Genomic DNA, 27,318 nt, shown 5'->3' on the forward strand with positions numbered 1-27,318 from the left:
CCCATGCTGGCCTAGACATGTGTCACCAGAATATTTTCTCTGTGGCAGAGGAAGCGATGTCAAACATTAAGCTGTGAAGACACTCATGAGAAGGATCACTCCAAGTGAGGGCAGAGCCAAGGTTCTGCTCCAAGGAAGGTTCTGGAAGACTGGCCATGCCTTTCAGGAGACTGGGGTGGCTCAAAATAGCGCTGTAGAGTGTTCTGAGATGTTCAAACGAACGTTCAGCAAATCTCTTCAGCTCACTTTGGCTTTAACAGTTCTTAGCTGAAAGACTGCTAAGATGGGACGAGAAGGGTCTGTGGGTTTAGTGGGGTAGGGGCTTTTTGTTCTTTGTTCTTTGTTTTTGTTTTTAATTTTCACTAAAAGGACTGGCTCATCTTGCTCTGTGTTCTCTTTTCTTATTGAAAATAAAGTAGCAGCATGTTGCTTGCTAGTTGGTAAGATGCTGTACTCTTTTCTCAGAAATTACAGGCTTTAAGATGTCATATTTAAACAGCAGCATGGGCCTGTCATGCAATCAGCCAAAATAAATGCAATCCCTGGTTAAAATGTGAATCCTAAAAGTTTGAAAATGTCTAACTATTTCCCCAATGCGTTATGAATCTTAATTTCAGAGCTCCGAGCCTGGCTTACTTTATTTTATTTCTTCTTGGTCCCTCTCTCTTTTGTGAGAGCTAACACTACACTCATCTTTGAAACCCCCCTCCCCCCATCACACCTTTCACAAACTTAAATCAACAATGATATGTTCAAAAATCTTTGTCTTCCCTTTGAAACTGGATGCGAAAAAGAAATCTCTCCTGTCGGTGGAGACGGCTGTGAAAGACCGGGGAGCCTGCACATAGATTTCTTTAAACTTTTTAAACTGCTGTTTCTCTTTATCCCACTGGTATATCTGTGAGAAGGTGTAGTCACTCCCCAGGGCCAGGTAGTGGTTATCTTTGAAGGAGAAGGGCTGTAAGGTCATGGCCCCCCGGGACGGGAGAGCTTGGACCTCCACAAACTGCTTACTGTTCCATCTCATGACCCGAGAGTCCCCGATGAATCGGGTGAGCGAAAGGTAGAGGGTGTTCTGCATCCGGAAGCTCTTCACAGCCAGCACGTCCTCCATATTGGGGATGTCACCGTGGGGGACAAACTTCTTGGAGCTTTTGTTCCACTGCAGGATAATGGGGACCTGGGAGCGGCTAGACAGGATGAGGTGTGACTTTCCGTCGATGTCAACAAACTCTGCATCTGTGTCCCGGAACCACTCGTGTAGAGACTGATATGAGTAGAACCCTTTGCTGTTCCACTTGTAAACCGTGGACAGGCCTGCTTTCGAGCTATCGGCGATGATGAAGAACGTCTCGTCGTCAATCTCAAACAGCTCGATGTCATTGGGCTTAGAAATTCGAGACACTTCTATGTCTTGGAATTTGACAAACTTGGTCCAGCTCTCGTCGTATTTGTAAATGTGAGAGCCACCGAAGAGCTGGGCCACCACCACAAAGACCTGGTCATCGATGAGGATGGCCTTGCAGCCCACGATGGACTGGCCTGTGACCAAGAGAAAGGGAAGGCATTAGTGTGGATGAAATGAGCGCTAAACCTCCCCGCAGACCCTGGGCCAGGTCCTGCTTGCCTGAAGGGACTGTGGTACCATGGAAGACAGCACAGCGGTTCCTCGAAAACATAAACCTAGACTAGCCAGATGATATTTTACTTGATACAAACCAAAAAGAACTCAAAGCAGGGCCCGGAATAGAAACCTGGATAACAAATTGAGAGATCAAATGTTCATGTATTCCTCAAAGTCATACATAGAAACCTGACCTTGTTAGGTTTCGAACCAATGTTAGGATTGAAACAGTGAGGTTGGTGTCTTCGTTATGGTTTCTAATGCTGTGATAAAGCAACTTGTGGGGGAAAGGCTTTAATCCAGCTTACAGCTCCCCATCACAATCCATCACCGAGGGAAGTCAGAATCCATGGAGGAGGGCAGCTTACTGGCTTGATCCTCAGGGTTTACTCAGCCCTGCTGTCTTATACCATCCAGGACCACCTAGGGGCGGCACCACTCACAGTGGGTTGAATCCTCTCAATCATCAGTCAAGAAAATGCTATACAGATGGATGTATAGACATGCCTACAGGACAGTTTTATGGATGCATTTCTCAGTTAAAGATTCCTTCTTCTCCCGAGGTATGTTTGGGTTAGTGTCACATTGACAAAAACCAACCAGGACAGTCATCGGGAACATGGGGAAAGGATAAAGAAGAGGGCTTGCAGGTGGAGTCTGAGACAGCCACACAGACCACATAAGACAAAAGCCAGGGCTCTGGGAAAACCAACAAAGCCAGTCTTGGCCAGATTGCACAGAGGCCCTCTTTGGGGGAGTGTACTGGCTGGTTTTATGTCAATTTGGCACAAGCTAGAGTCATCAGAGAGGAGGGAGCCTCAATTAAGAAAATGCCTCCATAAGATCTGGCTGTAGGCAAGCCTGTAGGGCATTTTCTTAATTAGTGATCAATGGGGGAGGGCCCAGCCCGTTGTGGGTGGAGCCATCCCTGGGCTGGTGGTCCTAGATTCTGTGAGAAAGCAGGCTGAGCAAAACCATGGAGAGCAAGCCAGTAAGCACAGTCCTCCATGGCCTCTGCGTCAGCTCCTGCCTCCAGGTTCCTGCCCTGACAGAGCTGTCCTGACTTCCTTTGATGATGAACAGTGATGTGGAGGCATAAGCTGAATAAACCCTTTCCTCCCCAAGTTGCTTTGGTCATAGTGTTTTATCACAGCAATAGAAACCGTAAGACAGGGAGTACGCAACATTGCCCTTTCTCCCCCCCCCCCCAATCCCGGAGCTGAGGACCGAACCCAGGGCCTTGCACTTGCTAGGCAAGCGCTCTACCACTGAGCTAAATCCCCAACCCCTGACCTTTCTCCTATTAAACCTGTTGACTGTATTGGCTTCAGCTACTCTGGAGAAGGGATCACCCCAAGCCACCCCAGGAGTGGCTAACTGGAGAAATAGTAGGTCAAGGATTGGAAGTCCAGATGTGGAGGTGGCCGGCTGCCATGGCTTGGCTGGGTCTGTCCTCCATTCTAGAGAGTGTACTTTACTTTCACTTATCTTCCCATTAAAAATCAAAAGACTGCTCACTCTCGCTGTGCCCCAGTGTGAGTTCCTCTCCCTTAGTAGCACAGGAATGGAGACCACTGCCATGGCGGGGGCTGGAGGCCATTCAGGAGTAGGGCTTCTCCATCTCTAACAACCTTGAGGGATGGTACCAGGAAGTAGGGTTTGGGGAGGTGACTAGGTCACTCATGACTAGAATTACCCTTACAAAAGAAACCCTAGGGATCTCCTTCTGCACTTCTGCCATGAGGAGACTGAGGCAGAGTGTGACTGGACCTGAGGGACTGGGGAAATGTCTCTGGGTGTGACTGCAAGGACCTGAGGTCAAATCCCCAGGTCCTGGAATCCCTGTGTTCCTATAGCAAGATTGGAGGTGGGAAAGGAGAAGTCTACTTGGTGTAGGAGAAGGAGAAGGAGACAGGAGATGTCTACATGGTGTAGGAGGAGAAGGAAAAGTCTACTTGGTACAGGAGAAGGAGAAGGAGATGGGAGAAGCTAGCTTGACATAGACAAACAACAAAAGAGAATCCATCTCAGACACGAAGGAAGGCGAGGACTGATACCAAAGGTTGTCTTCTGACTCCAACAGACGTGATGTGGCACATGTAGAACGGTGATGTTGCATCAGACATTAAATATGCCAATATCTTGATCTTGGATGTCTCAGACTCCAGAACTTGCAAAATAAATTTCTGTTGTTTATAACCCTTCCTGTAATAGCAGCACCAAAATGTACCAAGATAGTCCTGTTGAAAACATCATTATACACAACAGCTGGAAGGTGGATGCAATCCACACTCCCACAGAGAGACAAAGAGATAAACCAGCTGTGGTCCATGAACACCAGGAATAATATTCAACCTCCAAAAAGAAGGAAAGCCTGCTGCACACTGCAGCATGGACTGGCCTCGAGGACATTCTCCTAAGTGAGTGAAGCCAGCTCTGAAAGGACAAAGCTGTCAGGGAGGGGGTCACAGGCATAAAGACTGGACATTAAGGGCTGCGGAGAGGGATGAGCTGCTGTTTAGTGGGTGCATTGTGAAAGAGATGTGAAGATGGGTCACGCACAATACCACTGTGCCTAACACCACAGCACAGTGCATAAGAAGCAGTCAGGATGGTGAGTTTTGCACTGTGTGTCTCCACGATGGGGTCCTCAGGGTCTCTGGAGATGTCAAAGAGTGTGCAAGACTGTTGAGAGCAGGACTTAGTGTGTGGTGCTGGTACACAGGGGTGTCATTACAGGATGAGTGAAGTAACCATCCTGACAATCATGAAATGCCTCCCACCCCCCTTAATGCTCGTCCACAGTTCAGAAATGCCTGTGGAATTTACAGTGGTCTGAGACCCAGCTCGGGTGCCACAAAGGACCCTGCTCCCGCTCTGCTCTGGGTCACCACTGCCATGCTCTCCCCCACTGAAGAAGGCCACCCAGCAAGCTAGAGGACCACCCAGATCTCAAAGAACACTGCCCCCACCACCACCGCCGCCTCGAGATCATTACAAGTTTTGTCTTTCTTTTAATTTTCTCAGTAATTTGACCAAAGTGAATTTGGTCTGTAAATTACAAGGATAATGACCCCATTTCTGTCCTGCAGATTAGCTTTGGGAACAAAGGGAATCAGTGGCTTCCAAAAAGGTATTTACTTTTCTCTTTTGTTGGACTTCCTGGAACCTGACCCCTTGCCTTTGTTTAAAACAAAACTCTGGTGTTGTTCTTCGAGGTGCTTGTTCACCAAAGCAAAATTTGGAAATAATAACAGGAAAAGCTTAGAAAGTGGGTTCTTGTAACCAGGCACTATGCTAAGCACTTTTGCATATCTACTCACTCTTTCCAATCACCACTGGAGACAGGTATGACTCTTACCATCGAGTTCATTTTTACCATGAGGCACAGAAGGGTTCAGTAATTTCTATAAAGTCACATCACCAGTATGTAGGAGTGCCTGGGTTTTAAATCTAGGCTACCTATACTCCATCACCAAAGTGCCAAAAGACGCATACACAAATAAAATCTATGTATGATGCAACCAAAAAAAACCTTGATATATTTCTTTCATCTTTAATCTATATATCAATGTCTATATATAGCTATATATGCTTCTTTAAAAACATTGGGCTATACTATATACATGCTTTCTAAAACCTACTTTTATATGTATATACATGTGTATCTGTGTGTGTGTGCGTGTACATGTACATTCAGAGACCAGAAGACAAGCCTGGGTATCATGTCGATAGCAAGTTCAAGGCATCAACCTGTCTCTGCCTCAATGCTGACATGATAAGCAGGAGGCACCACATCTGACTTTTTTTTTTTAATGTGGGTTCTGGGGATCAAACCCTGGTTCTCATCCTTGCCAGCAACACTTTCCTGACTGAGTAGTCGCCCCAGTCCTAGAACCTACTGTTTTCACTGAAACCTATGTTATCAGGCCATCTTCTACAACTGGATTTAAAACAACAACAACTATACAACAGGACTGGAGAGATGGCTCAGAATTAAAGAGCATTTGACGTTTTTCCAGAGGACCCAGGTTTGGTTCCAAGCATCCTCATGGCAGCCATCTGTAACTCGACTCCCAAGGGATCCTATGCCATCTTCTGGGACTTGTGGTCACCAGGAATGCAAGTGGTGCACATATATACAGGGAGGCGAAACATCCACACAAATAAAGTTTAATAAAACTACAAAAGAAAAAAGACAATACTATACAATATTAGATGGCATAAATGCACCAAATCCTATTCAACTAATCCTCTACTGTTGGACGTGGCATTTCTTCCTAGTTTTTCATTATTGATAAATGACATGTTTCCTTTCACATATTGTTAAATAAACACGCTTTGAAACCATCTGGCAGTGTTCTCAACTGTAAGAAGCTGCTAGGATAAATGTTGGGTGTCTTTTTAAGGCTTTAGGGCATGAACTGCCAAAGTACTCAAGAACTCCCACCCTACAGATGGCAATTTCTAAGTCAAGCTTCCTTTCCCGCTTGGGCGGAGGTCCCTATGCCTGGAGGGGGGCGGGTTTAGAAGTCTATCTGTCCTGGAGAAGGACCTCAACCCCACTGTCCAGATGACTAGACTGTGGGTGTGTCAGCAGCGACAGAGAGACAGAGAGAGAGAGAGAGAGAGAGAGAGAGAGAGAGAGAGAGAGAGAGAGAGAGAGAGAGAGACAGAGAGAGACAGAGAGAGAAACGCTTGTCTGTCTGCTTGTCCATTAGTATAGGTGCAAAGATTACAGGTTAGAACATGCAGAAGTCACAAAACAATAAAAACACAAAAAGCAAGAAAGCTGAAGAGTGACGAAGAGAAGAAGAAGGAGGAGGAGAGGAAGCAGCAGGCATTGGTGTGAACATGACCACGGGGTTTCTCACCTGGAGACAGAGGAACACCGTACCAGAGAACCTGGGTGCCTCTCTGATTCCTCAGAGACCCCGTCTAACAGACACAGACTGAGAACACACGGAGAAGCTCCTGCTGACTCTAGAGTCACCCCATGACAAAGCAAAGTGACGAATGAGAAAGGCCCAGTCCAAGGAGGGGAGAATCATCCACACTCTCTCCCTCCCTCTCATTCAAGGCTAGTGGCTCCACGTGTGGCTTTGCCTGTCCACCCACACCAGGAGACTTTCACACCAAGCTAAACTTCAGCTACCAAGAGACAGGCAAACACTCCCCTGCCTGAACAATTCATTCCTAGACAGTCTCTGCCAGTTCTGGGGTTCCCTGTGCCTATGTAAGTCTTATAAGTCTTAACTAAAGTCAGAAAGTTGGGGTCTCTGGTGGAAGGAGAGTGGGTCCCATTTCACCTGTAGTGGACAAGGTTGCCATTGGCCTTGGGCTCTGCCCATTACGGAGGTTACCCATTACATCCTCACCAGACTGCCGAGTCCAATACTACACAAATCCCGTTGAAAAGAGAAGCCATAAAGTTCCCACGGCACAGATGACAGAAGCATATGAGCATCAATGAACTTGCCCAAATACTCTGTCCCCACCCACTAGAACACAGCTGGCTCAGAGGAAGTGCCCAAGTAATCCTTATCTATGAATGAATGCACGAAGGAGCAAGGATTTGAAGTCGCCACCAGTTAAAAAAGAAAATCCCTGACCAAGCGAATAGAATCTCTGGGTGAGATGGAGATCTACCATTCCATCTTGGCTGGATCAATCAACTTGGCTAAGGAGCACCTCTAAGGAGGAAGGCTCCCCTTAAGCCATGCTAAAGAGTTAGGTGGAGCAATTAGTCCTTTAATGAGATTTTTCTTTCCCAGAATCCCCATCTTTAGTACAGAAGCTTACAGACCCAGACCACGGCCAGGTAGGTTCCTAAGTCTGTCTGATTTTCTGAATTATTCAGGTAAGTGTTTAACTTTTCCATTTCTACCTCTTTTCTAAGCCTGCTTCCCTTAACATTTTGGGCTTCTCCCTGCTTCCTTACTCTCTCTAAAGGTTCCCTCCCCACCATGCGGCTGCTCGTTCACCTGTGTCTGACTGTACCAGCTTAAATGGCATGGCTTTTTCCTTCTCGTCTCCATTTACCCCCGCCAGGCAGCTGCTGAGATTTAGTGCTTGTGTGCCCTGCACGTTTCCTTTCAATGCTAATAAAATTGCCTTTGTGCTTACATTTGTGTTCATTCTTAAGACTTTGTATTAATGAGACTAAGAACCTTAAAGAGGGACCCCAGTTTCCCCTCTATTGCCAGCCGCAGTGAGTGGCAAGGACAGGTAGACAATATCATCATCAACCTGGGACAGGGACACACGTAGAGACAGGTTCTGTCCCTGAATGAATAGAGCAGGTCACTTGTAAAGCTGTGCTGACTGCACGGATGCACAGGCAGAAGCCAGCCCACACATCCTCCACCAAGCACCAAGCCTCAAACCGTGGAGCGAACTCCCACCAGGATATTATAGGATCTCCTTACATCCAAGGTTCTCCATGCAGAGCTACGCTGAGTCTGTGCTTCCAAGCCCTGCTCCCTGGACAGTAAGCTCCACGCTAGAAGGCCAGGTGGCTGTGGCAGCAGCTAGCTCATCTGAGATGGCATCTCCTGGGCATCAGGACTCATGATTAGACTCATTAGTAGCCCGTCCCCCAGGAGTGAAACGCCACTGTTTCTGACGACCTACGTCCCGGCCTTTGCTGTGTAGACACTGGTGCCTGAGAAAATCCTAGGATCTTCCCAACCCAGAATTTCTACCCTGGTACACTCCAGAAAAACAGTTCAATGCCTCCCGGAGCCTGGGCAGGAAATCTCTCAGAGGACAATGATCGGGCTTCCAGAGTGCTGTTTGTGTAGCCAGTATCAGTTACACTTAAAAGGCTGGGAAGATTGAAGAATTGTTTTGATCTTAATTTTTATCCATTTACTTAAAGAGCAAGCAAATAGTTCATTTTTAGTATCACTAAAGCCCTGGGAACCCACAGCAGCAGCACTGAAAGAAGCCAACGGCCTGGATTTATGACCGGTCCATTCTCATTGCTATGTTTTTACTAAGTGTGAGCAGTGATCAAGACCCAGTAAGAGAACAAGCAATGGGGGGAGGGGTGTGTGTGTGTGTGTGTGTGTGTGTGTGTATGTGTGTGTGTATGTATGTATGTGTATGTGTGCGCATGTGTATGTGTGTGTATGTGTGTGTGTATGCGTGTGTGTGTGTGCATGTGCGTGTGTGTGTGTGTGTGTATGTATGTATGTGTATGTGTGCGCGTGTGTATATGTGTGTGTATGTGTGTGTGTATGCGTGTGTGTGTGTGTGTGTGTGTGTGTGTGTGTGTGTGTGTATGTGCTGGTACATTAGTGAATCATCAGCTTAACAAAAACAAAGCCATGGCTTAGCTCTGGTAGACAGGCTGCCTTAGCTACGCAGGACCGTGGGAGTCCCATGTGACTTCTTACCATGGAAGGAAGATGTTTTTTCACCTTTCTCGTGGAGGCCCCACCGCCTCTTTCCCAACGGGATCACCACCAGTGGGAAATTACCACCTGAAGTTCTGTTGTTGCCACCAATAGCTGACCATATGGAGAACACCTTAGATGACCAGTGTCACACGGCCAGTGTGGGCTGGAGTGTGGTCCCCGCCCATCCTCAAAGCTCAGGCTTCAAGCTTTCCCTTGATTGTAACAGGGGATGTTTCTTTTCACAACACACCTGTGATATTGTCATAACTCCGGAAATTCATTTCTATGTGGTCCCACTCCAACACCATGCAGTTCTCCATGCTGGGCTGAGCGATGGCCACGTACACGTCGTTCTTGGAGTTGAACGTGTCGACTGACACTGACTGGTACGGCAGAGTCTGGTGAACGACGAAATCTGAGAGGGTGTGGAAAAACAACTATTAGTTCATAAAAACCCTTGTGAGAATTCCAACGGCCATTCTCTCTGCTATGCGTCATCAGTGCAGGTACCGGGGAAGGAACGGGAGGGTGGGGACCAGGCAACTCCACACAGCCCTGTGCAACATTTTGCTCTGGAAATTCTGCAAAATGGGACCGTCAGGCCAGTGGAGTTATTGATACTGCTTCCCAGACGCAGTGTCACAAGTTACCAACAAAGCCTCCACTGTCTAAGCGAATCTGGGAGACTTGGCTATCAGAAAAGCAGGGCAGAAAGAATGCTGCGGGAAATTCATGACGCTGGCATGCAAATTCTTCTCTGTCAGGGCATGCTGTGTTCTAGTGAGTTCTGAGAATGCTACACTTCTAGCCCTCTCAGAGCAGTCCCTTTGGGAAAGAAGCTGGCTTAATATGGCTTGATGTACCACTTCTCAAACTCACACGAAACAGGGATCCTCTGGTCACCTGTCATTTACATCCAGTTCCACACAACTCTATCAGGAAACAGCACCTTTGCAGGCCATAGTGAGTACTACACTTCCAAATATGAATGGAAAAGTGAGGGGGGGGATACCTTCTGCAGGGGTCTCAGAAAGGGTCTTATGAAGGAGCCCTGAGGAAATGGGGGGGGGGGGCTAAATGAGCTCCCTGGACATTGGACTTAGTGTGTTGTGCTTAGGGTCTGGGCATCATAACAGAGCAGGCAGAAGACAATGAACTCTACAGGAACACGTTCAGCACAGTGACATGGGGACTGAGTGTTCCTCACCCACATTGAGTCCACAAGTGACCCTAATTCTCTGTGGAAGTTTAGGTATGGCACAGAATTGCCAAGGGATAGAGGGGGTATGCCCACAGAGCTAACATAGCATATATACAGGGGAAGTAGAAATCTGGAGAAGAAAGAATTTCTTTAAAACACACACACACACACACACACACACACACACACACACACACACAGTAGGGTATGTGGCACATGTGTCTAATCCCAGACCTCAGGAGGCAGATTTCTGTGGGTCCAAGGCCAGGCTGGTCTACATAGCAAGCTCCAGGTCAGCTAGGGACATACAGTGAGAGCCTGTCTCAAAAACAAACACCCACAACAAATGGTTAAAAAAAAAAAAACAAAAAAAAAAAAACAGAGATTAAGCATTCTTCTGACCAGAAATGCTCCAACATGTACAGTCCCTTGGTTATGCATCTAGGAGGAGATTGTAGGTTTTGCCCAGCTCTTCCTCACCCAATCCTTAACCATCCTCATTCAAAGTTCATATCACCAGCAATGCCATATTTACGTCTTAGCCACATGACTCCAAACAACAGCATCAGAGACCAATTGGGAGACGTTGCCCTATCAAAGATGTCACGTGAGCCATGCATCCAGGGAGCCCGATCAATAGAAGAGGCAGGAAAGGTAACAGCTGGGCAAGAGTCAAGGTGGCAAGTATGGGGCAGGATGAGAGGGGTCAGTAAAGACAGGCGGCAGGAGAAAGTCAGGGCTCAGGGGACAAGGAATATGTGAGGCTCTAGGAAGAGCATTGTGCTTAGAAGATAATGGCCTGAAGCTACTTCCTGCCCTTAAGACCTAAGGTTAGTCACTTCCAGGTCTCGGTTTATTTGTCCTAAGATGAGGTAAGGAGGCTGCCCCTCCAACTCTGTGGCAGGGACAGATCAGATCACAGGGGGTGAAACTGTCTACCTCAGAGCTCACTCAGACACAGGCTGTCCCACCTCCGTGTCTATATCCTGGCCATCTTTGCAGAGAATGTGTCTAATAACATTTTTGCCGAGTAGATTTTTGATGTTCTAACCTTGGGGGAAATGACATGACCTCTGTCTGCCTTCCTATGCATGGGGGCTTATGTGTACATCTGTACTTATCTGCATGCACACGAGACCCTCTTAGCCTAACACAAAAGGGAGTTCCATACACCTTCATTTTAAGAGGTGCCCCTCCCTCATTTGTGGTACACAATAAGTGCTTAATATATTTTTTTAACTTAATGGGTAGGCCTAGCCTTAACCCAAGTCTGTTGTGAAGACTGTGGGTGACAGACAAGGAAGCTGAGTACAGCAGGCAGATTCTATGAGAATGGGGAGAGGAGTTGTGTCACTGGGAACTAAGAGGAGGATGCTTCTGTAGATAAAAGGTGAGGAAGGGGTAGTGGAGGGATATATGGTTCTAGTGGACAGGGTGCCCCCTCCCAACCCAGCAGAAAGCAGAGTCCAGAGGAGGCCAACCTTGGAGGTCAGGCAGATCAAGCTTCCGTGTGATTGAAGGTGGGAGATAGAGCCTCCATTTTAAAGGTTGTGTTGTGAGGCACAACAGCCAGCCCACGCCACTCAGCAAGGATTTTACTTCTGCAAGTAGACAGTAGCAAGCCACCTGCTGAAGACTTAGGGAAGATGCCCAGTAGCCTCTAGCCAGCTCTTGACACATACCCATGACCATCACCACCAAGAAAGGACTACCAAGCTAGTCAGAAGGCAACTAAGCACGTGTTCAAGGCTGCTTATGTTCAAGGCGGGTGAACAGGAAGGAAGGGGGCAGCTCCTTCCTGCACGCTCCCTTTTGTGGGCTCTAAAACATCAAGGAATGTAGCTCTTTTCATTTCAGCAGAGATAGTGATAAACTCCTCTGCATTAGGCCGCTTTCCCTTCATCATGGAGGCCAAGGCTCTAAACTCCCGCTGATGTCTTCGGCTCCCATATCTGCTAGCTCCCACTGCTTGCCCAGATGTGCTCTCAAGTCTCAGAAACGTAAGCTTCTGAGTTAGAACGCGTGTGCCTTAAAGTAGAAGATTTCCACCTTTACTGAGGAATCCTGCAATATAGAAAGGCTACCAGAATAGGGGCTGGAGAGATGGCTCAGCGCTTAGGACTTGCTGCTCTTGCAGAGGACCCGAGTTCAATTCCCAGTATCCATGTCAGGATACTGTAACTCTGTCTGTAACTCCAGCTCCAAGAGATAGTACACCCTCTTCTGGCCTCCACAGGCCCTGAGTATGCACAAAGTCATAGGCATAGACACAATTAAAAATAAAAAGAAATGTTTTTGTTTAAAAAATAGTTCTACTAGAATACAGAATATGTTATACAAATCAAGCTTCCACGACTCTGTTTTAATTTATTTTTCCAAATTAAATTCATCGTTTCATAATATTTCCTATACGCTGACTATCTGGCATGACACAGACTGTTAATCACGTAAATGACTAATCCTTCATAGAAGACAGCCCTACTCCCACCACCAAAGGAAGAGGAAGAAAGGGCCGAGGGACAGGGGACTGAGACCGGCATCTATACATTGTGGAGAAAGGCACTAGACAAATTTGCCTACCTTCTCCTCCCCACACCTGAACCGGACTCTCACAAAGCCAAAGGCATGGTCATTGTAGAGAGACCTCAAAGGACACACAGACTGAAGTGACATCAATTTACTAGCGTTAAAATATTAATGGTACATTCCGCCATGAGAGCCACCGACCGCTTCCATTCACATCAGATCAGGTTCATGATGTCAGTGGGTCTCTTACAGTTTCGGTCTTTCTCCCACTGGAATCCACAGATTTTTACATAGCTATTTATAGAAGTTGCAGAAAATAAATTATACATGATGCTGAGCCTATGGGGAGAGAGAGTGCACATTAATGCATTATTTCTCTTTGCATTTTCACCAGCCCGAACAAGGGAGGCTAACAGGACAATTAGGATGCAAAACTCACTCCCTCTAAGGAATTTAGTGAATTATCCACCTAACATGGGATCATTGGTGGGTAACAGGAATCTCTGCCTGGTTAAAAATAGACTTGAAGGGGAGGGTGTGGAAGAATTGTGATTAATCTGAAGGGCTGAGGCAGCCTGGGGGTGGCTGCCTGCTCTTCACTCCCCTCTGTGGAGGAACAGCATGGTAACAATGCCTTCCTCCCTTGGGCCAAACAGGGAGAGATTGAGCTAAGAAAAAGATGGCTTCCTCCAAAGTAAGGAAGCCAGAAAGTGACCCTGGGCTCGCTCGCTCTCTCTCTCTCTCTCTCTCTCTCTCTCTCTCTCTCTCTCTCTCTCTCTCTCTCTCTCTCTCAGTGAGTCTGGCTCTCCATCCTCCAGGCATCCTCTCACCACATTTTCCCTGGCCTTTGGTAAAGCACCAGAGGCCAGGACTTGATATGAGCAGAAGACAGACACGTCAATAACCTCACAATTTATTGACCACACACTTATGTGGCAGGGACAGTATCTGGGGACAGGTCATCTTATTGTGTCATCACCCCCATGGACAAAAATCGTGGAGCAGAGCCAGGGTGTCCATAGCTTAAGGCAGCTGAAAAGAACAGTCAGTTCCTTCCTTCCTGAGAGCTCCGTTTGGACTTTGGAAGGAGTAGGAACCTTGTTAGCAAAGACAAAGAAACCCAAGAGATGGCCCAAATGTGTTAGAGGACTCACACTGTCCCCATGGACTCTGGGACTCAGGTCCTGGCTGCTGCAGTTCTAAGCCATCTGCTTTCCAATGACAGTTCTTAGTCCCAGAACACAATGGAACCACCCACAAGGTCCTGAGGTCAGACATCCTATTTTCGTGTATAAATGATGCTCTGTTCCCAGAGCATTCTATAAACCTGTGTCTTCTTCTCAGAGACAGACACTGTGACCAGATGTGAACAGAATGATGGGAAATGCCAATCTCACTGTGGTGTTTAAAGAACTCTCTAGAAAAGAAGTGAAGGCCAAGAGGAGTCTCAGAAAGTTACAGTCCAGCACCTAATGCCAAATGGTCTTGAATGACACCTTTTTGTACAAATGCCATTGACCATGACCTCTGATTTATTGCACTGGCCTGATACCACAACAAATAACCTCTTCGTGGCCAGGCTGAATAAAAGGCGCCTGCCAATCACACAGCTGAATACACCCCAGCTCTGTGGGTCAAGACAAGTCTACTATCTTGAAACTTCCAGTTTCCCAAGCAGAACTTGTGAGTTTCTGCAGCATACATGTATACATGCGCATGAACATCTGGGATTCATATCTACTTGGTGGGTTTTGGCTTGTTTGGAAGGGAGTAGTCGATTTGGGCCTAAATATGATGCCTTCCTTGTTCTTGGGATTTTTATGTCTTCAGTATTTCTTTAGCTCTTTTCTGAGTTCTCGACATGCCTTCAGGCTTTGTAGATAGCAACTCCTAGCCTTACCGTTTATTTCCACAAACATCTAGAAAGCCGGCTGCACACTGTGGATTGATCCTCTCTCCTTGAAAATCCAGCTTCAGAAGCACCGGAAACCTGTTTGAGCTTTTCAAACAGAGGTACCCCCTGCCCTCTACCTGCGGGGACTTGGAGGTAGTCGGCATTTTAATTTTATTCTGTAACCTCAAAAATGTGGAAATGGAAACCCTGAGGCGGGTTCTGAGAAAAACAAAGTCACACTACCTTTACAGTTTTCCCTCTATGTGAATGTTTTTCTTCAGTAACCGCTTGTCAACTTATATATTCTACTTTGCCACAGGCTATAATTTTCCTAGTTATCTCTCCCTGCTTGAAATGGAAAATAACTTATAGATATAAAAACCTGGTATTAAACTTATAGTAAGTATCATCTTACTGGAGAAAAAAAAAAGCCAGTCATAGCAAAAATATCCAGACTTTTCTGTGCTGACTTTCCATGAAAGGCAGGCCAATTTAAAGAGGGTCTCGCACCAAATTCTCAAGTCTGTATTTCAGTCTTCAAAGACAGACAGACAGATGGGCAAGCTAGAGAGCTAGCTCAGTCAGGAAGGTATTTTCTGCATATGCAGACTTAAGATTTCTTCCCCAAAACCTACATAAAAAAGCTCGACATAGTGAGGTGCACACGTAAGCTCGGTGCTGGGGAGGCAGAGCCAGGCAGACCATGGGGCTCACTGGCTATCCAGTCCAGCTGAATCAGCAGGATTCGGACCGAGAAACGCTGCCTCAAAAAGCAGTCCTGAAGAATGGCACCCAAGTTTCACCTTTGGCATCCACATACCCATGCATGCACATGCATGAACATGTGCACACACTCAGAAACGCACATAATTAGAGGGAAAAAAGAACATTGGAGTACTTGGATTTTGTTTGCAAAGAATCAAAATTAAAACAGGCTTGGCGGAAAAAAAAAATACCTGTAATACCCAGCCCTTGGGAGGTTGAAGCAGAACAATGCCTTCAAATTCAAGGCCAACCTATTCAACATAACAAGAATTAGGACGGCCTGAGCTACATAGCAATACTCTGTGTCAAGGCTGGGGGGGGTGGATAATGAAGAAAAAAAAGAAATTAAAATAAGAGCTAGTGCAACTAACAAAATCCTTTCTAACTGTTGAGGTATTTCCCTAACCAAATTGATTCATTTCTTAAAACATTTTACACGATTTAGTGTGTGTGTGTAGGAATCAGTTTTCTTCCCACATAGGTCCCAGGCATTGAACTCAGGTCACCCAACTTGGTGGCAAGTACCTTTACTCAGTGAGCCACATTGCCAGCCCTGATTCACTTCTCTTAAAATCCTTACACTTTCTCTAAAATGGCTTTGATCGAAAATGTCGACGGTCACCTTCCCTCATATGCATCTGTCAGTCTACCAGGAAAAGAACGACTTGTTCCACCCGTCCGTCTTTGAGGAGAGAGGTTCTGCCTACCTGTGGTGGTACACTCATAGTCAAAGCTGCTCACATCATTGAGCTTCTTCTCCCGGTATTCTGGTGGACCGATACACAACACATCAGACACAGTGGAATTGGTCATCTTCAGCCATAGATACAGCCATTTGGCTTTGCAGTCACATTCAAATTTGTTACCCCTTAAATCTCTGAAATATAGAACACAAACACACACACAGGGAAACAGACATGTTTGGTATGTTTTGGGTGTCATATGAAACACTGGGGTTATTCATAGCCCAATACATCTAAAACAATCCAATTATGGAGTTTCTTTAAAATAATTGTGTTGCATGCAGATTATTTCGTGTACTTGTTGTTATCTTTATTGAGTATTCCTTGATGAAGTGATTTAACTGAATGGCATACAGAGAGCTCTCAGAGATGAGACATCATCCCTCTTAAAAATTGTCTCAGTTCAATGTCGGAGGTGGGAGGGGACGGGAGAACACCCCAATATAGGTTCCCACAAATAAAAACAAGATGTAATAGAAAGACAGTATTCACAAACACAAATGGAACATCCCAGGTCTTGTTAAACTGCACCCAGTACAATATGCTACAGTCACAATGCTTCTAGTGAAGCTTGAGGAGGCAAAGCAGATGGAAAGTCTACACAGGCACCACCCATCCAGCAAGCCTAACTTACTATTGGACACAAGATACATTATCTAATGGCTGAATTCAACCCAAGACAATACACATGCTGCTTCTCAGTGTGTACTACTCTGTGATAGGTCTAGCTAGTCGAGAGCAAAGGGATTGGAAAGCCAGTTGACTGGGGCCTGTGACCAGTACACCCAAACTTCATTTGCATTACTTACAGTTCAATCAGAGAATCTAGATCACTAAAGACGTCCCTTGGAAGTGCTTTAATGTGGTTGTTGGCCAAAGAACTAGAAAAAGAAAGTCGCATTTTAATGTGGTTACTCTCTTCCCGCTGTTCCTTCTGAAGTCCCTTCAAGTACATCTAATGATTCAAGGAGAGCTCTGAACGGCTTTGATTGTCAACACCGAAAGACAGGAACTCCAGGACACAAAGACAACTGGATTTCAGTGGAAGCCATTTTGTTTCGAAAGTAAGCACTTTATTAAGCTCTTTATGCACAGCTATTACAATGGCTTCTCTGGTTCTTGGAATAAAAACCAAGGTGCCAGGCCAGGCCTTGTGGAGCAACACCTTCAATTCCAGCCCTTGGGAGGCAGAAGCAGGTGGATCTCTATGAGCTCGAGGACAGCCTCGTGCATGTAGTGAGTTCCAGGCCAGCCAGTCCTAGACAGTGAGACCGTGTCTTGAAAAAAAAGAGGAGGGGGACATGCCAAGGTCCCATTTCATGGTGTGTAGGACTCTCCATAGTCTAGGAAACCCCCCCCCCAGTAGGTGAGACTTCCCAACCACTCCTCTAACCCAGCCACATATCGATGGCTCCTTGAACTTCATTGGAAGATGGTCATTTGCAAGTATGTTTTAATTATTTGTTTGTTTCTTGACTGGGTACCTTCCTAACACAAAAGCAGCAGAGATTGCTGCCTGTCCACGGTGTCGTCCCACCTCCAGAACAGTGAAAACACTCAGAGAGTTGGGAAATCTTTGCAGATAAAAAAGATGGATATGCTATTCTGGAAAATGAATGCATGAATGAATGAATGAATGAATGAATGAATGAGGCAACAATATGAGACTAACAATGGAAAATGTACAACCTTTTCCCAAGAAGTCCTCTTACGGTCCATCAAAGGATATTTGATGGTCCATGTTTCTGAAATGGACTCAGTGAATACTCTCTGACACACTAGGATAATAATAATGAAATCTCAGTAAAGCGGCATATTTAGTGAATAACTGATTATGATTGATTTCAGCCTTTCATTAACCAAGGCTGATGAGAAATCATTTCCCTGTTTCTTCTTAGTGTTGGACAGGTTTCTGAGAGGCCAGTCCACACCCACCTCCAGCTACGGCAGCCTATTCTGAAGAGCATCAGCTCCTATCGATTCAGGATTCTGCAGTGCCCCGTTAGCAGCCTGCTGAGGATGGAAGCCCACAGTGCAGTGTCCTTACAGGAAGATGTTGAGTTGGAAACAATGTATATCAAGTCTGTGCTTTCCCCAGATACCACCCACGAATGTAAATTGGCCAAGCAATGGATGCCTTCTTCTAGAGTCTTCTTCAACTTGTGAGTATAAATGGCAACATGTCTAAGTGATAAACATGTACGTAGTTTATAAAACAGGTATGAAGTGAGTCATACCTGGCCATAGCATGGTCACGGCCCATCCCAGAAGGATAGTTAAATAAATGAGTACTTCTTTTTACAGTCAGCGGGGTGTAGTAGAAAGTTTAAGCTCCTTTTTACTCCAAACATTCTTCCTTCAAATACCGACTGAGAATGGGGAGGCCAACCGTTTCTAATTATTCCCTTCCCACTCAGGCAACCATAAATGGATTAGAATACCATTTCATGTGCTATTTTACCTTGCTTTTCTTAATGAGGTACTTGCACATTTTTGGATGTGTTGGGAAATAAGCTGATTATATAATCACACTGAACATACACTGGGGTAACTTTTTGGAAGTGTAAAAAAAAAGGGGGTGCTTGTTTTGATTTGGAAAGCAAAGCAAAAAGAAATTAGCTAAATATCAGTTAGTTATTTAATTAAACTACGTGGCTACCTGGACGCTGCTGCACTGAAACGGTAATAATATAATTAGATTTGGAATGGCTAAAGCAAGCAAACAAACAAGAATATTTAGCAATTGCTCCAACTTGCAAGCTAGGTTTCAGAACGCAGCCCTCTTCTCATGAGCTATCCACCCTACCCATGCAGAGTGTTTAACATTTGCATCTTCCTTTCCATTTCATTTCGTCTACAAACCCAGAGCACTTACTTCATTTCTCCAACTATTTAATAGCTTCCTGTCCCCTGGGTTCTATAAGACCGCTGGAAAACAAATGTCCTAGATTTTAGTTACAGATTGGCATGGCTCCCTCCATGCTTTGGAACCCAACTCGTGTTTTAATATGAATGTGGGTATCTAAGTGTTGGGAAAGTTCGCAAAAGGCCAACATCAAACATTTCATTTAAGTGAGAAGATTCTGGGCAGGGACTTCCCCAAGGAAGTGAGTGAATTTCGGAGCTGAGGCTTTCTCTGTAAGAGACGTTCAAAAAGGGAGATAAGGGCAGTGCCAACTATAAACAACGTGTAGGTTCTGCCTGTAGCGTGTGCCTAATATCAATGGTCCTCCTTCCCAGCTTTTGGGACCCACATTTATCTGCCTCAGCTGTTCCTCTCCAGATGGAACTCCACCCTTTCAGCAGTCTCTGTCTGGATACTCAAATGGTCAAGAAAATGTATCAATCCAGAGAGAAAAATCAAGACCTTTTTAATGACTGGAAGGATGGGATGGTATTGTCATTGAGGAGGAGGAGAAGGAGGAAGAAGATGATGATGATGATGATGATGATGATGATGATGCCAGCCATTTTCTTGACATTGGCATTTACTGTGGGAAGTAGGGCTTTGGTCTTTGCAGCCAAACATCATAAATGTATTACGTACATCAACCATCCACAGTCAGTACAACCATCATTATCTTGAGAATGAGGACATCAAGGACCAGAAAAGCTAAGTAATATCAATAAGGGATGACCTGGAGTTTTGAACCCAAGCCTGAAACCTCAGTCCATGGGAGGTAAGGGCTCTGGCATATAGGCTGACTCTAAGAGAAGTCTGCACTTCCATAGAAAAACAAACCAGAGAACAATAATGTCAACAGGACACACATTCTCTGACAAGCACTGTGCTGACAAGTATGCTCCAATCCCCCATGGTTGCTCCCTCTCCCCTTCCCCTCCAGCCCTAGGCTCAGGTGGGCTTCTGCTTGGCAGCCCCAGAACCCAGGCTCACTGTGAACACTGGCAGATGCCTTCACCAGGATCATTATGGCTTAATGAGAAGACTCTTTTAAATGACTATGTTCCTACACTATGGTCAGGGTTACACTCAAAGGTACCATCATCCCTGCCCAGCCCCCAGAGTCAGTGCCCTCTGATTTCCTCAATTCTCTCTCTCTCTCTTTTTTTTTTATCATAGACAAAGTGACTATGGATATAGGACTCATCATATTCCTCAGACAAAAATTATCTATTATGCAAGTGAAGCCCAAGTCTTGGCTAATAAATGACTCCTACCATGACAATGTCTGGTTTTACATTTTCAGAAACACAGTCATTATTTTTTTTCCAATCTTATCAACTTCTCTAAGTGTATGTGCATGTTTTATTCTGATATGCCGATCAATTCAGATCAATTCCTTTTTCTCCCTTTGGTCTCTGGCAAGTGACCAAAGAGAGCTAACTGAAACTACAGATTACTCTAACATAACAGAAAAAGTGGCTTTCATCCTAATGGGAGGACACACGATGTCTCTATGCCACTTTGCCCTCCTCTACCCGATGTCCTTCACTGAGTCTCTCAAGTGTCAGTTCCCAGTTCTGTAGAATGGAGACTCACAGATTATCATGGAAGACGGAGAAGACGTCTGGGTACCAGGCCGGCCTGGCACCTGGCACCAAATGGGTAGAAGAACCATGCTTCTATCCCACTTCCTCCACGAGCACAAGGCCTTCGGAGCACCAAGGGTTTCCTACTTCACATGGAGTTATGTGGGTCCCCCTGGTTACACAGGATGGTGGAGACCAGTGTGCAAGTTGGTCACCACAAAGAGTAGTGTCTGACAGTAACGGAGCCTCTCGGGCAATCTCAAAATGAGTTTCCTTTGAGAGGTGTTGTGAAAACAGAAACATCAAGGAAAACCAATTCTATGTGGGTGAGTGTGTGTGTGTGTGTGTGTGTGTGTGTGTGTGTGTGTGTGTGTTCGTGTATACACATGTGACCACAGGAGCCATCCACCTTATTTTTTGAGATAAAGTTGCTCCCTGGGACCTGGGGCTCACTGCTTCAGAGAGGCTGGCTGGCCAGCAAACCTCAGCAATCCTCCTGCCTCTGCTTCCCCAGCACTGAGGTCACAAGTATGCACCCCCATGCCCGTCTTTTTTACATAAGTTTGGGGGAGCCAACCAAGGGCCTCGTGTGTGCATGGCCAGCCCTTTGCAGACTCAGCCATCTCCCCAGCACCTACAGCGGATCTCGGGGGACTTACAGGTGAGTCAGGTCACGGAGACCCCGAAAGGCGTTTCTTGAAATGGTTTCTATTTTGTTCCCTTCAATGAACCTAAGGAGAGAAGCGACATAAGATGACCATATTCCCTCTCCTGAATATCTCTAGCAGACGATATAGTGTGCTTTGGCAGTAAAATTGGAAAGCACTCATGAAGTTCCGACACTCCCAAGTTAGCAGCAAGCTACGCTCAACTCCACGAGGGAGCCAGGCATGTGAGCAAGAACACAGGCATGCCAGCCTCTCTGCTCCTTCCAGATCAACTTGATGTCTCCAGATTCAGAGCTGGCAACAAGGGCAATAGCATCTTGGGTTTGAGGAAGGGAGAAGAATGTGCTGCATGGAAGCCAGAAATTCTCCCATCTCTGCACCACTGGAAAGCTTCCAGGCATTTTTCCCTGCTCTTCTTACATTGCCCTCTGCCTGGCTATCCATATACTTTTGTTAATACCATAGTCCCTAGAGGGGAGCCCAATGTGTTACATCTCTGTGTTTTAGTTTTTTGCTAGGAAGAGTTCCATTAAGCCTGGCTTCCAGCAACCTTGAGCTCATCCTGTCCTCCACAGCCTCGTCTCTAGACAAATGGTGACATGACAGGGATGTTCTCAAGCTCTGAAGGATGCTAGAAAGCAGAAAGGAGGGTCCAGGGAGCAGGGCTGGCTTTCTTTGTGCTGAGATGGTACAGGACTTACACAGAGACTCCGTCACGACACTGGTCATGCTATAAACTCTCAGGATGTGACACGAGAACACTGTAACTGTTCACAAGGGCCAAAAACCTAAGTCAAAAGCTAGCACGTCTTTGATGAGATGGTCCAAGGGAAAGGCTTTGCCACATCTGTGACACAATTGATGAGTTACTTCTCACCGAGAGAACTCTCTGATGCCTGTTTTTAAAAACTCTGGTGTCTGTGTAGTCCTAGATTTTAGCATACCCTGATAAGCTAACTTTCTCCCTGATGCCCTGGGCAGACATGAACTCCCCATCAGAGAAAATCCCAGGTACCCCACAGCTATTTATGGGCTGTTAGCAGACCCCGGTGTCATCAATCCTGCAGCTGTGACACTCTCTCCACATCAAATACATGCCCAAAATACTGGATTATGACAGGGTTCTCCAGAGAAAGAATTCCTGGGGAGACACCATTCCCTGAGACCTCACACCAGCAGAGAGCGTTTTCTACCTGGGATGTGTCTGGAATTCCAACATCTACCTGTTCACCTCAGATAAGACAGCAGGAACAAGGCTTTGCAAATCCTCTGAATGCTAAGCAAGAAAATCCCAACTGATAGCAGGATTAGCATTATTACAGACTCACCAGACACAAGGCTGGGACAACTTAAGGGGAATGGAAAGACTTGAATGTGATAAAAAGGCTAAAATAAGAACCACAGCCAAGCTCGAGGCTAGAGGGGGAAATGGTACGTCTGAAGAGGGGGGATAACCCCCTCTCCTGCTTTTTTGTTGCTTTAGTTTGGGTTGGGTTTTCACTTTTAGGAAAAGGAGAATCTAATCAGACCCTCAGCAGAACTCACAGGAGATAGAGCCAATGGGATATGGGACAGCTGGATACAAACCAGACAGTTTACCCTCAAATAGGGAAACTTTGTTTAAAAATAAGTAGCCCTGAGAACCGTCCAGCTCTATTTCTGGCTCCTCAGCAAATCCATGCCTAGTTATGGAGGTAAAAATATCCAACACAATCTCCAGTCGTACTTACTACATGACAAATTAAATGTCAGCAGAGAATGAATGAGCGCCTCTTCTCCTGAGCTTTGTCCCCAGCCTCCTCCTGCCCCAGCATGCTGGGGAGGAAGTCAGCTCACAGGCCAGTGCTGGCATGAGAAGGGGGCTGTCTGCAGTCCTCTCCCTTCCACAGGACACAACTTTAAAAAGCCCCTGGAGAAACCAAACTTTGAGCAACACTTACAGGTATTCGAGATGAAAAAGGCCAGCAAAGGCATCATCCCGGATCACCGTGAATGAGTTAGAATTCAGCAATCTGAAATCAAGACAGGTTTTAGTAGAGACGGAGAGGTCAGTCATGAGGTGAAGCCGTTTCTTTTTCTTTTGCTAGGTGCTGATCCGTGGGCAAAGGAAGGCTCTTCTCAGCCTAAGGACAACCACTTAGGTTCCCAGCTGTCCTCACCACTGTGATGGGGACAGTGAGGAAGGGATCCCTTGCTGGCTGAATCTTCTGCTATCTCTCCAATACTACCTCTCTGTCCCCATCTTGGAAAATATGGACCTTGGGAAATATGAACTGATGGCCACTATTCAAAACCAATTTTCTGCTAGGCACAATTGCATAGCCAATGAATACGTCATGATGCCCAAGAAACCATGGAATCATAGACTCACAGGAATCTAACCCAACTGTATTCTAGAGATATTTGAGCCCAAGGAAGAGAAGAGAGTTGACTGAAGTCACACAGTGGAGGCAAAAAAGAAAAAAAATCCAGTCTACCATGCTATACATTCTCATGAGAAAGAAACATCTTTAAAAGGTTAAGAAATCTCTAGAAGATTATCACTATGTAGTTTTCTATTTGAGTAGCCAGGTAAATATTTTTTTGTAAATATTTATAGAAACCACCTAAGTTTATTTGGCTAAATAATATCTAAGCTATATTTCTATTCTGAAAGAACTGAGATTTAAAGTTGTGTTTTGTTTATTTATTTATTTATTTATTTATTTATTATTTATTTATTGTATGACATGTCGGCGGGGCACAAGTGTGCCACAACACTTATGTAAGGCCAGAGGCTAATTTCCTTCCACCATACAGGCCCCAGGGATCAAACTCAGGTCATTAGGTGTGGTGGCAAGCACCTTTGCCTACTGACTCATCTTGCTGGCATATGAACTGAGATTTTAAGTGGTAAGTTTCATGTTACAGTAGGTATAAAACATATTAAGAACAAAACTATCAGTGGCAATTCATGGAGGTTGAGTAGTGATTTGTGTCTCTGTCTTTTTCCTATAGTGCACTGCTTGCTGTACTTACAGTCTCGCTAAGTCCAAGAAATATGACAGAGTCTGTGCTATGTACTCACAACGGCCTGCTGATTTTCGGTTTTTCTTATGCAATGCTCAGGATGGGACCCAGGACTTCCTGCATGGTACCAATGCTCTACCATTGAGCTACACACCCTCCATACACAAACCCCAGCCAAGTGAATTACTTTCACAAAGTGACTTTGGGATGTTTGTTGTCATTATCAAACATCAGCTGACTTTGGTTTCAGGGCCTTGTGTGGGCATTCATCACAGTGACTTGGGCATGTTTCACTAAGAAGACCTGGGACAAACATAGTTTTGGGCCATGGGCTTGGATCCTCACTCCGTGGATCAAGGTAAGGCATTTCTTAATCTGAGCATCCATTTCTTCATCTCTCAGATGGGGAAACAAAAGTACCTTTCCCGAAGAGATGTCAGGCCAGTGAGATCAAAGCATGCCCACCTCCAATGCCAAGTATACTGCCTGCCTGCACGTGTGTGAGACAAACTGGAAATGCTCCTATCTGAAGAGTAATATCAAGATTTTTAAAGATAAGTTTCTTTTGATGAAGTGAGATGTTTGGGGGAACTATTCATTGAGGTGAAACTCAATGCGGCCACCTCCCACTTGCCTGATCTGTGAGTGGGATATACACAAAGCCCCAGGAGAAAAGTGGGTGGAAACTCAGGTGATGAACTGGATCAGGACGCTGGTTCAATGTGGACACCACAGGACAAGCTAAGAGCCAGCAGGGGTGACTCAGGTAGCTGTTGTATTATAGGAAGACCCACACTACCGAGGCAGAGACCACCCTTCAAGGACCACACTTTGGGGACCCCATTTTGCAGAGAATGTCCCATACTCACAGCAGCTGCAGGGAAGGCAGATGGGAAAACATTCGGTCCTTGATTTCCAAAAATGTTCCATTGACTAGGCTCCTACAGGCAAGAGAGGGACAGAGGGAAGCCCAGGTTGCTTTCAGGAAATGCCAAGCCATGTGGGCACTCAGCCTCATCCTCCAACTGAGCTTCACACTCTTCCTCTGCGGGGTGAAGCGTCTGTGTTTGGCCATCATTTTCCCAGGGAACAAGATGAGAAGGGGTGAGCTGCTTCCCAATGCACTTGATCAATGGGGAGCCTTGTCTGGCTAATAGGATCCTGTATCATCAGCCTGGCTCCTCGTACAGACATTAGTTCTGTCTGCTTAAAATAATCCCCTCGCTTCCTTCACTTAACTACAGGAGGCCCCTGCCGAAGATGGATAATTACTTCACCTTTGCCCAAGATACTGTTTGTGCAGACACAAAGTTAATGTTGGCCCCCAAAACTCTGGGGTAGGATTAAGCATTCCCCTTGGAAGCACATGTCTCTGAAAGACACTCAGAGCACTTCTGATTAAACACACTGTGAAAGCCTTGGGGAAAACTCAGAAACACCTGAACTTGCCCACGAAGGAAGAGGCAACGCCATCTGCCAGATAAATGGTCAACCCGCGATAGAAGCTTGGTTGTTTCTGCCTCAGGGTCTCCTACCCTTTCTGGCCACAGCAGGACTTCCATACATTATTGAGTTAACATGCAGAACACCTCAGCTTTGATCATATCCGAGGGGCTTAACAAGAGAAATTCTAGAATCCTCCATGTGATCTAATTTAGCAATAGGAAGAGTCAAACAGGCCTACTGTTCCCCACAGCTATTCTCTTCCAACTTTTTACAGATGTAAACAGGGCCCCGGATCCTCTCCATCCCTGGACCATGATGCTGTTTTGCCTTGGAGAAGAGGCACAAGAATGATGACACGCAGGCAAAGTTATCCCCAGGACTCCCTCACCCTCAGGATTCCCTCCGTTACAACTGTTGGGGCGGGGGAAGGGTGGCCCCAGCATCTTACCCTGGAACAATGGACTACCCAAGCAGGAAATGTCCCAGCAATATAGCCCCCTAAGGTCCCTTCCATAGCAACATTTTTGCCCGTGTGACTGTGTGAGACCTAGTTGAAAGCACTTAACAAGTGGAGGGAGGACCCTTTCTGATTAGTTCTGCCCAGTGCTGGTAATACAACCCGCTATGGGGAAAGGTGGTAAAAGACAGGCCCTCTTGAACTCAAGGCAAGAAGTCGGGTGCCTTCCTACCCTAGGGGCTCAGCTGGACACCTCATTACCGCAAGACACTTGGAAGCCCTCTTTGAAGCCACGTGGAGCAGCCCCTCCACTTCCAGAGACTGCGCGCCTTTGCCCAGGCTACCCTCTTCCAGCCTGTAGTGTGGAGAGGTCCGGAGGGGGCCAACCTCACAGCACCTCTGAGGCTGGTTGCCATGAGGCCTCACCCATTCCTAGTTAGTCCACTCAATCCGGGCACAATCAGCTGCTCTCCAGTCACACACCCACCCACCCAACAACACAGCAGAACCACTCAAAACTTTAAGGCACCCAAACGATCATCGCGGGGCGCGATATACAGGCTGTGGACTCTGGTGGAGAGACCCTACCCCACTGTGGGCCCCGGGTCTGCAGTAACATCAGCTCCCCCAGGTAGATCTGATGCAGGTGGCCGCGGGCCACAATGAGAAACTGTCACGCGGACCTAATGGATTCCCGCACTCTGGGGTTCTGAGTCCCCTTAACCTCCCCGCGGCACAGACTCCACCCATGCCCCGTGGTGCGCCCCCAACTCAAACGCAAAGAAAGGGATTAGGGAGCAGGGTCAGGTGGCGCTGTCCCAGCACCAGCCGCAACTCCCTGGTGGCGGCCGGCGCAGGGCAGGGCAGGGCAGGGCGGGGCGGGGGTGGAGGGGTCCCACTCACAGGGAGCTGATGTCGCCAGGCACGATTCTGGGCACCCAGGAGGAGCCCACGCAGATGATGGACTCCTTGGTACAGCTGCAAGTGGCGGGGCAGCGCGCCAACCGCCTCACCTGCGCGCTCGGCGGGATGAGGCACGCGGCGCTCAGCATCAGCAGCCCCAGCGCCCCGCTGCCTCTCCGCAGCGCCAT

The 27,318-nt window shown here is 46.5% G+C and overlaps 1 protein-coding gene across 1 annotated transcript; it reads right to left on the bottom strand.

The window, feature by feature from the left end:
• On the bottom strand, positions 1 to 27,318 carry Lgi2 (leucine rich repeat LGI family member 2). Its single transcript, XM_059275065.1, has 8 exons — positions 27,131 to 27,318; positions 25,194 to 25,265; positions 23,256 to 23,327; positions 21,307 to 21,378; positions 16,966 to 17,037; positions 16,121 to 16,290; positions 9,278 to 9,442; positions 1 to 1,542 (listed from the first exon to the last, which is right to left on the bottom strand). The coding sequence occupies exons 1-8, from the start codon at positions 27,316 to 27,318 to the stop codon at positions 725 to 727; spliced, it is 1,629 nt and encodes a 542-aa protein (XP_059131048.1). The 3' UTR covers positions 1 to 724.

This window comes from Peromyscus eremicus, chromosome 10 (genome assembly GCF_949786415.1).
Source record: "Peromyscus eremicus chromosome 10, PerEre_H2_v1, whole genome shotgun sequence".
Lineage (NCBI taxonomy): Eukaryota > Metazoa > Chordata > Mammalia > Rodentia > Cricetidae > Peromyscus > Peromyscus eremicus.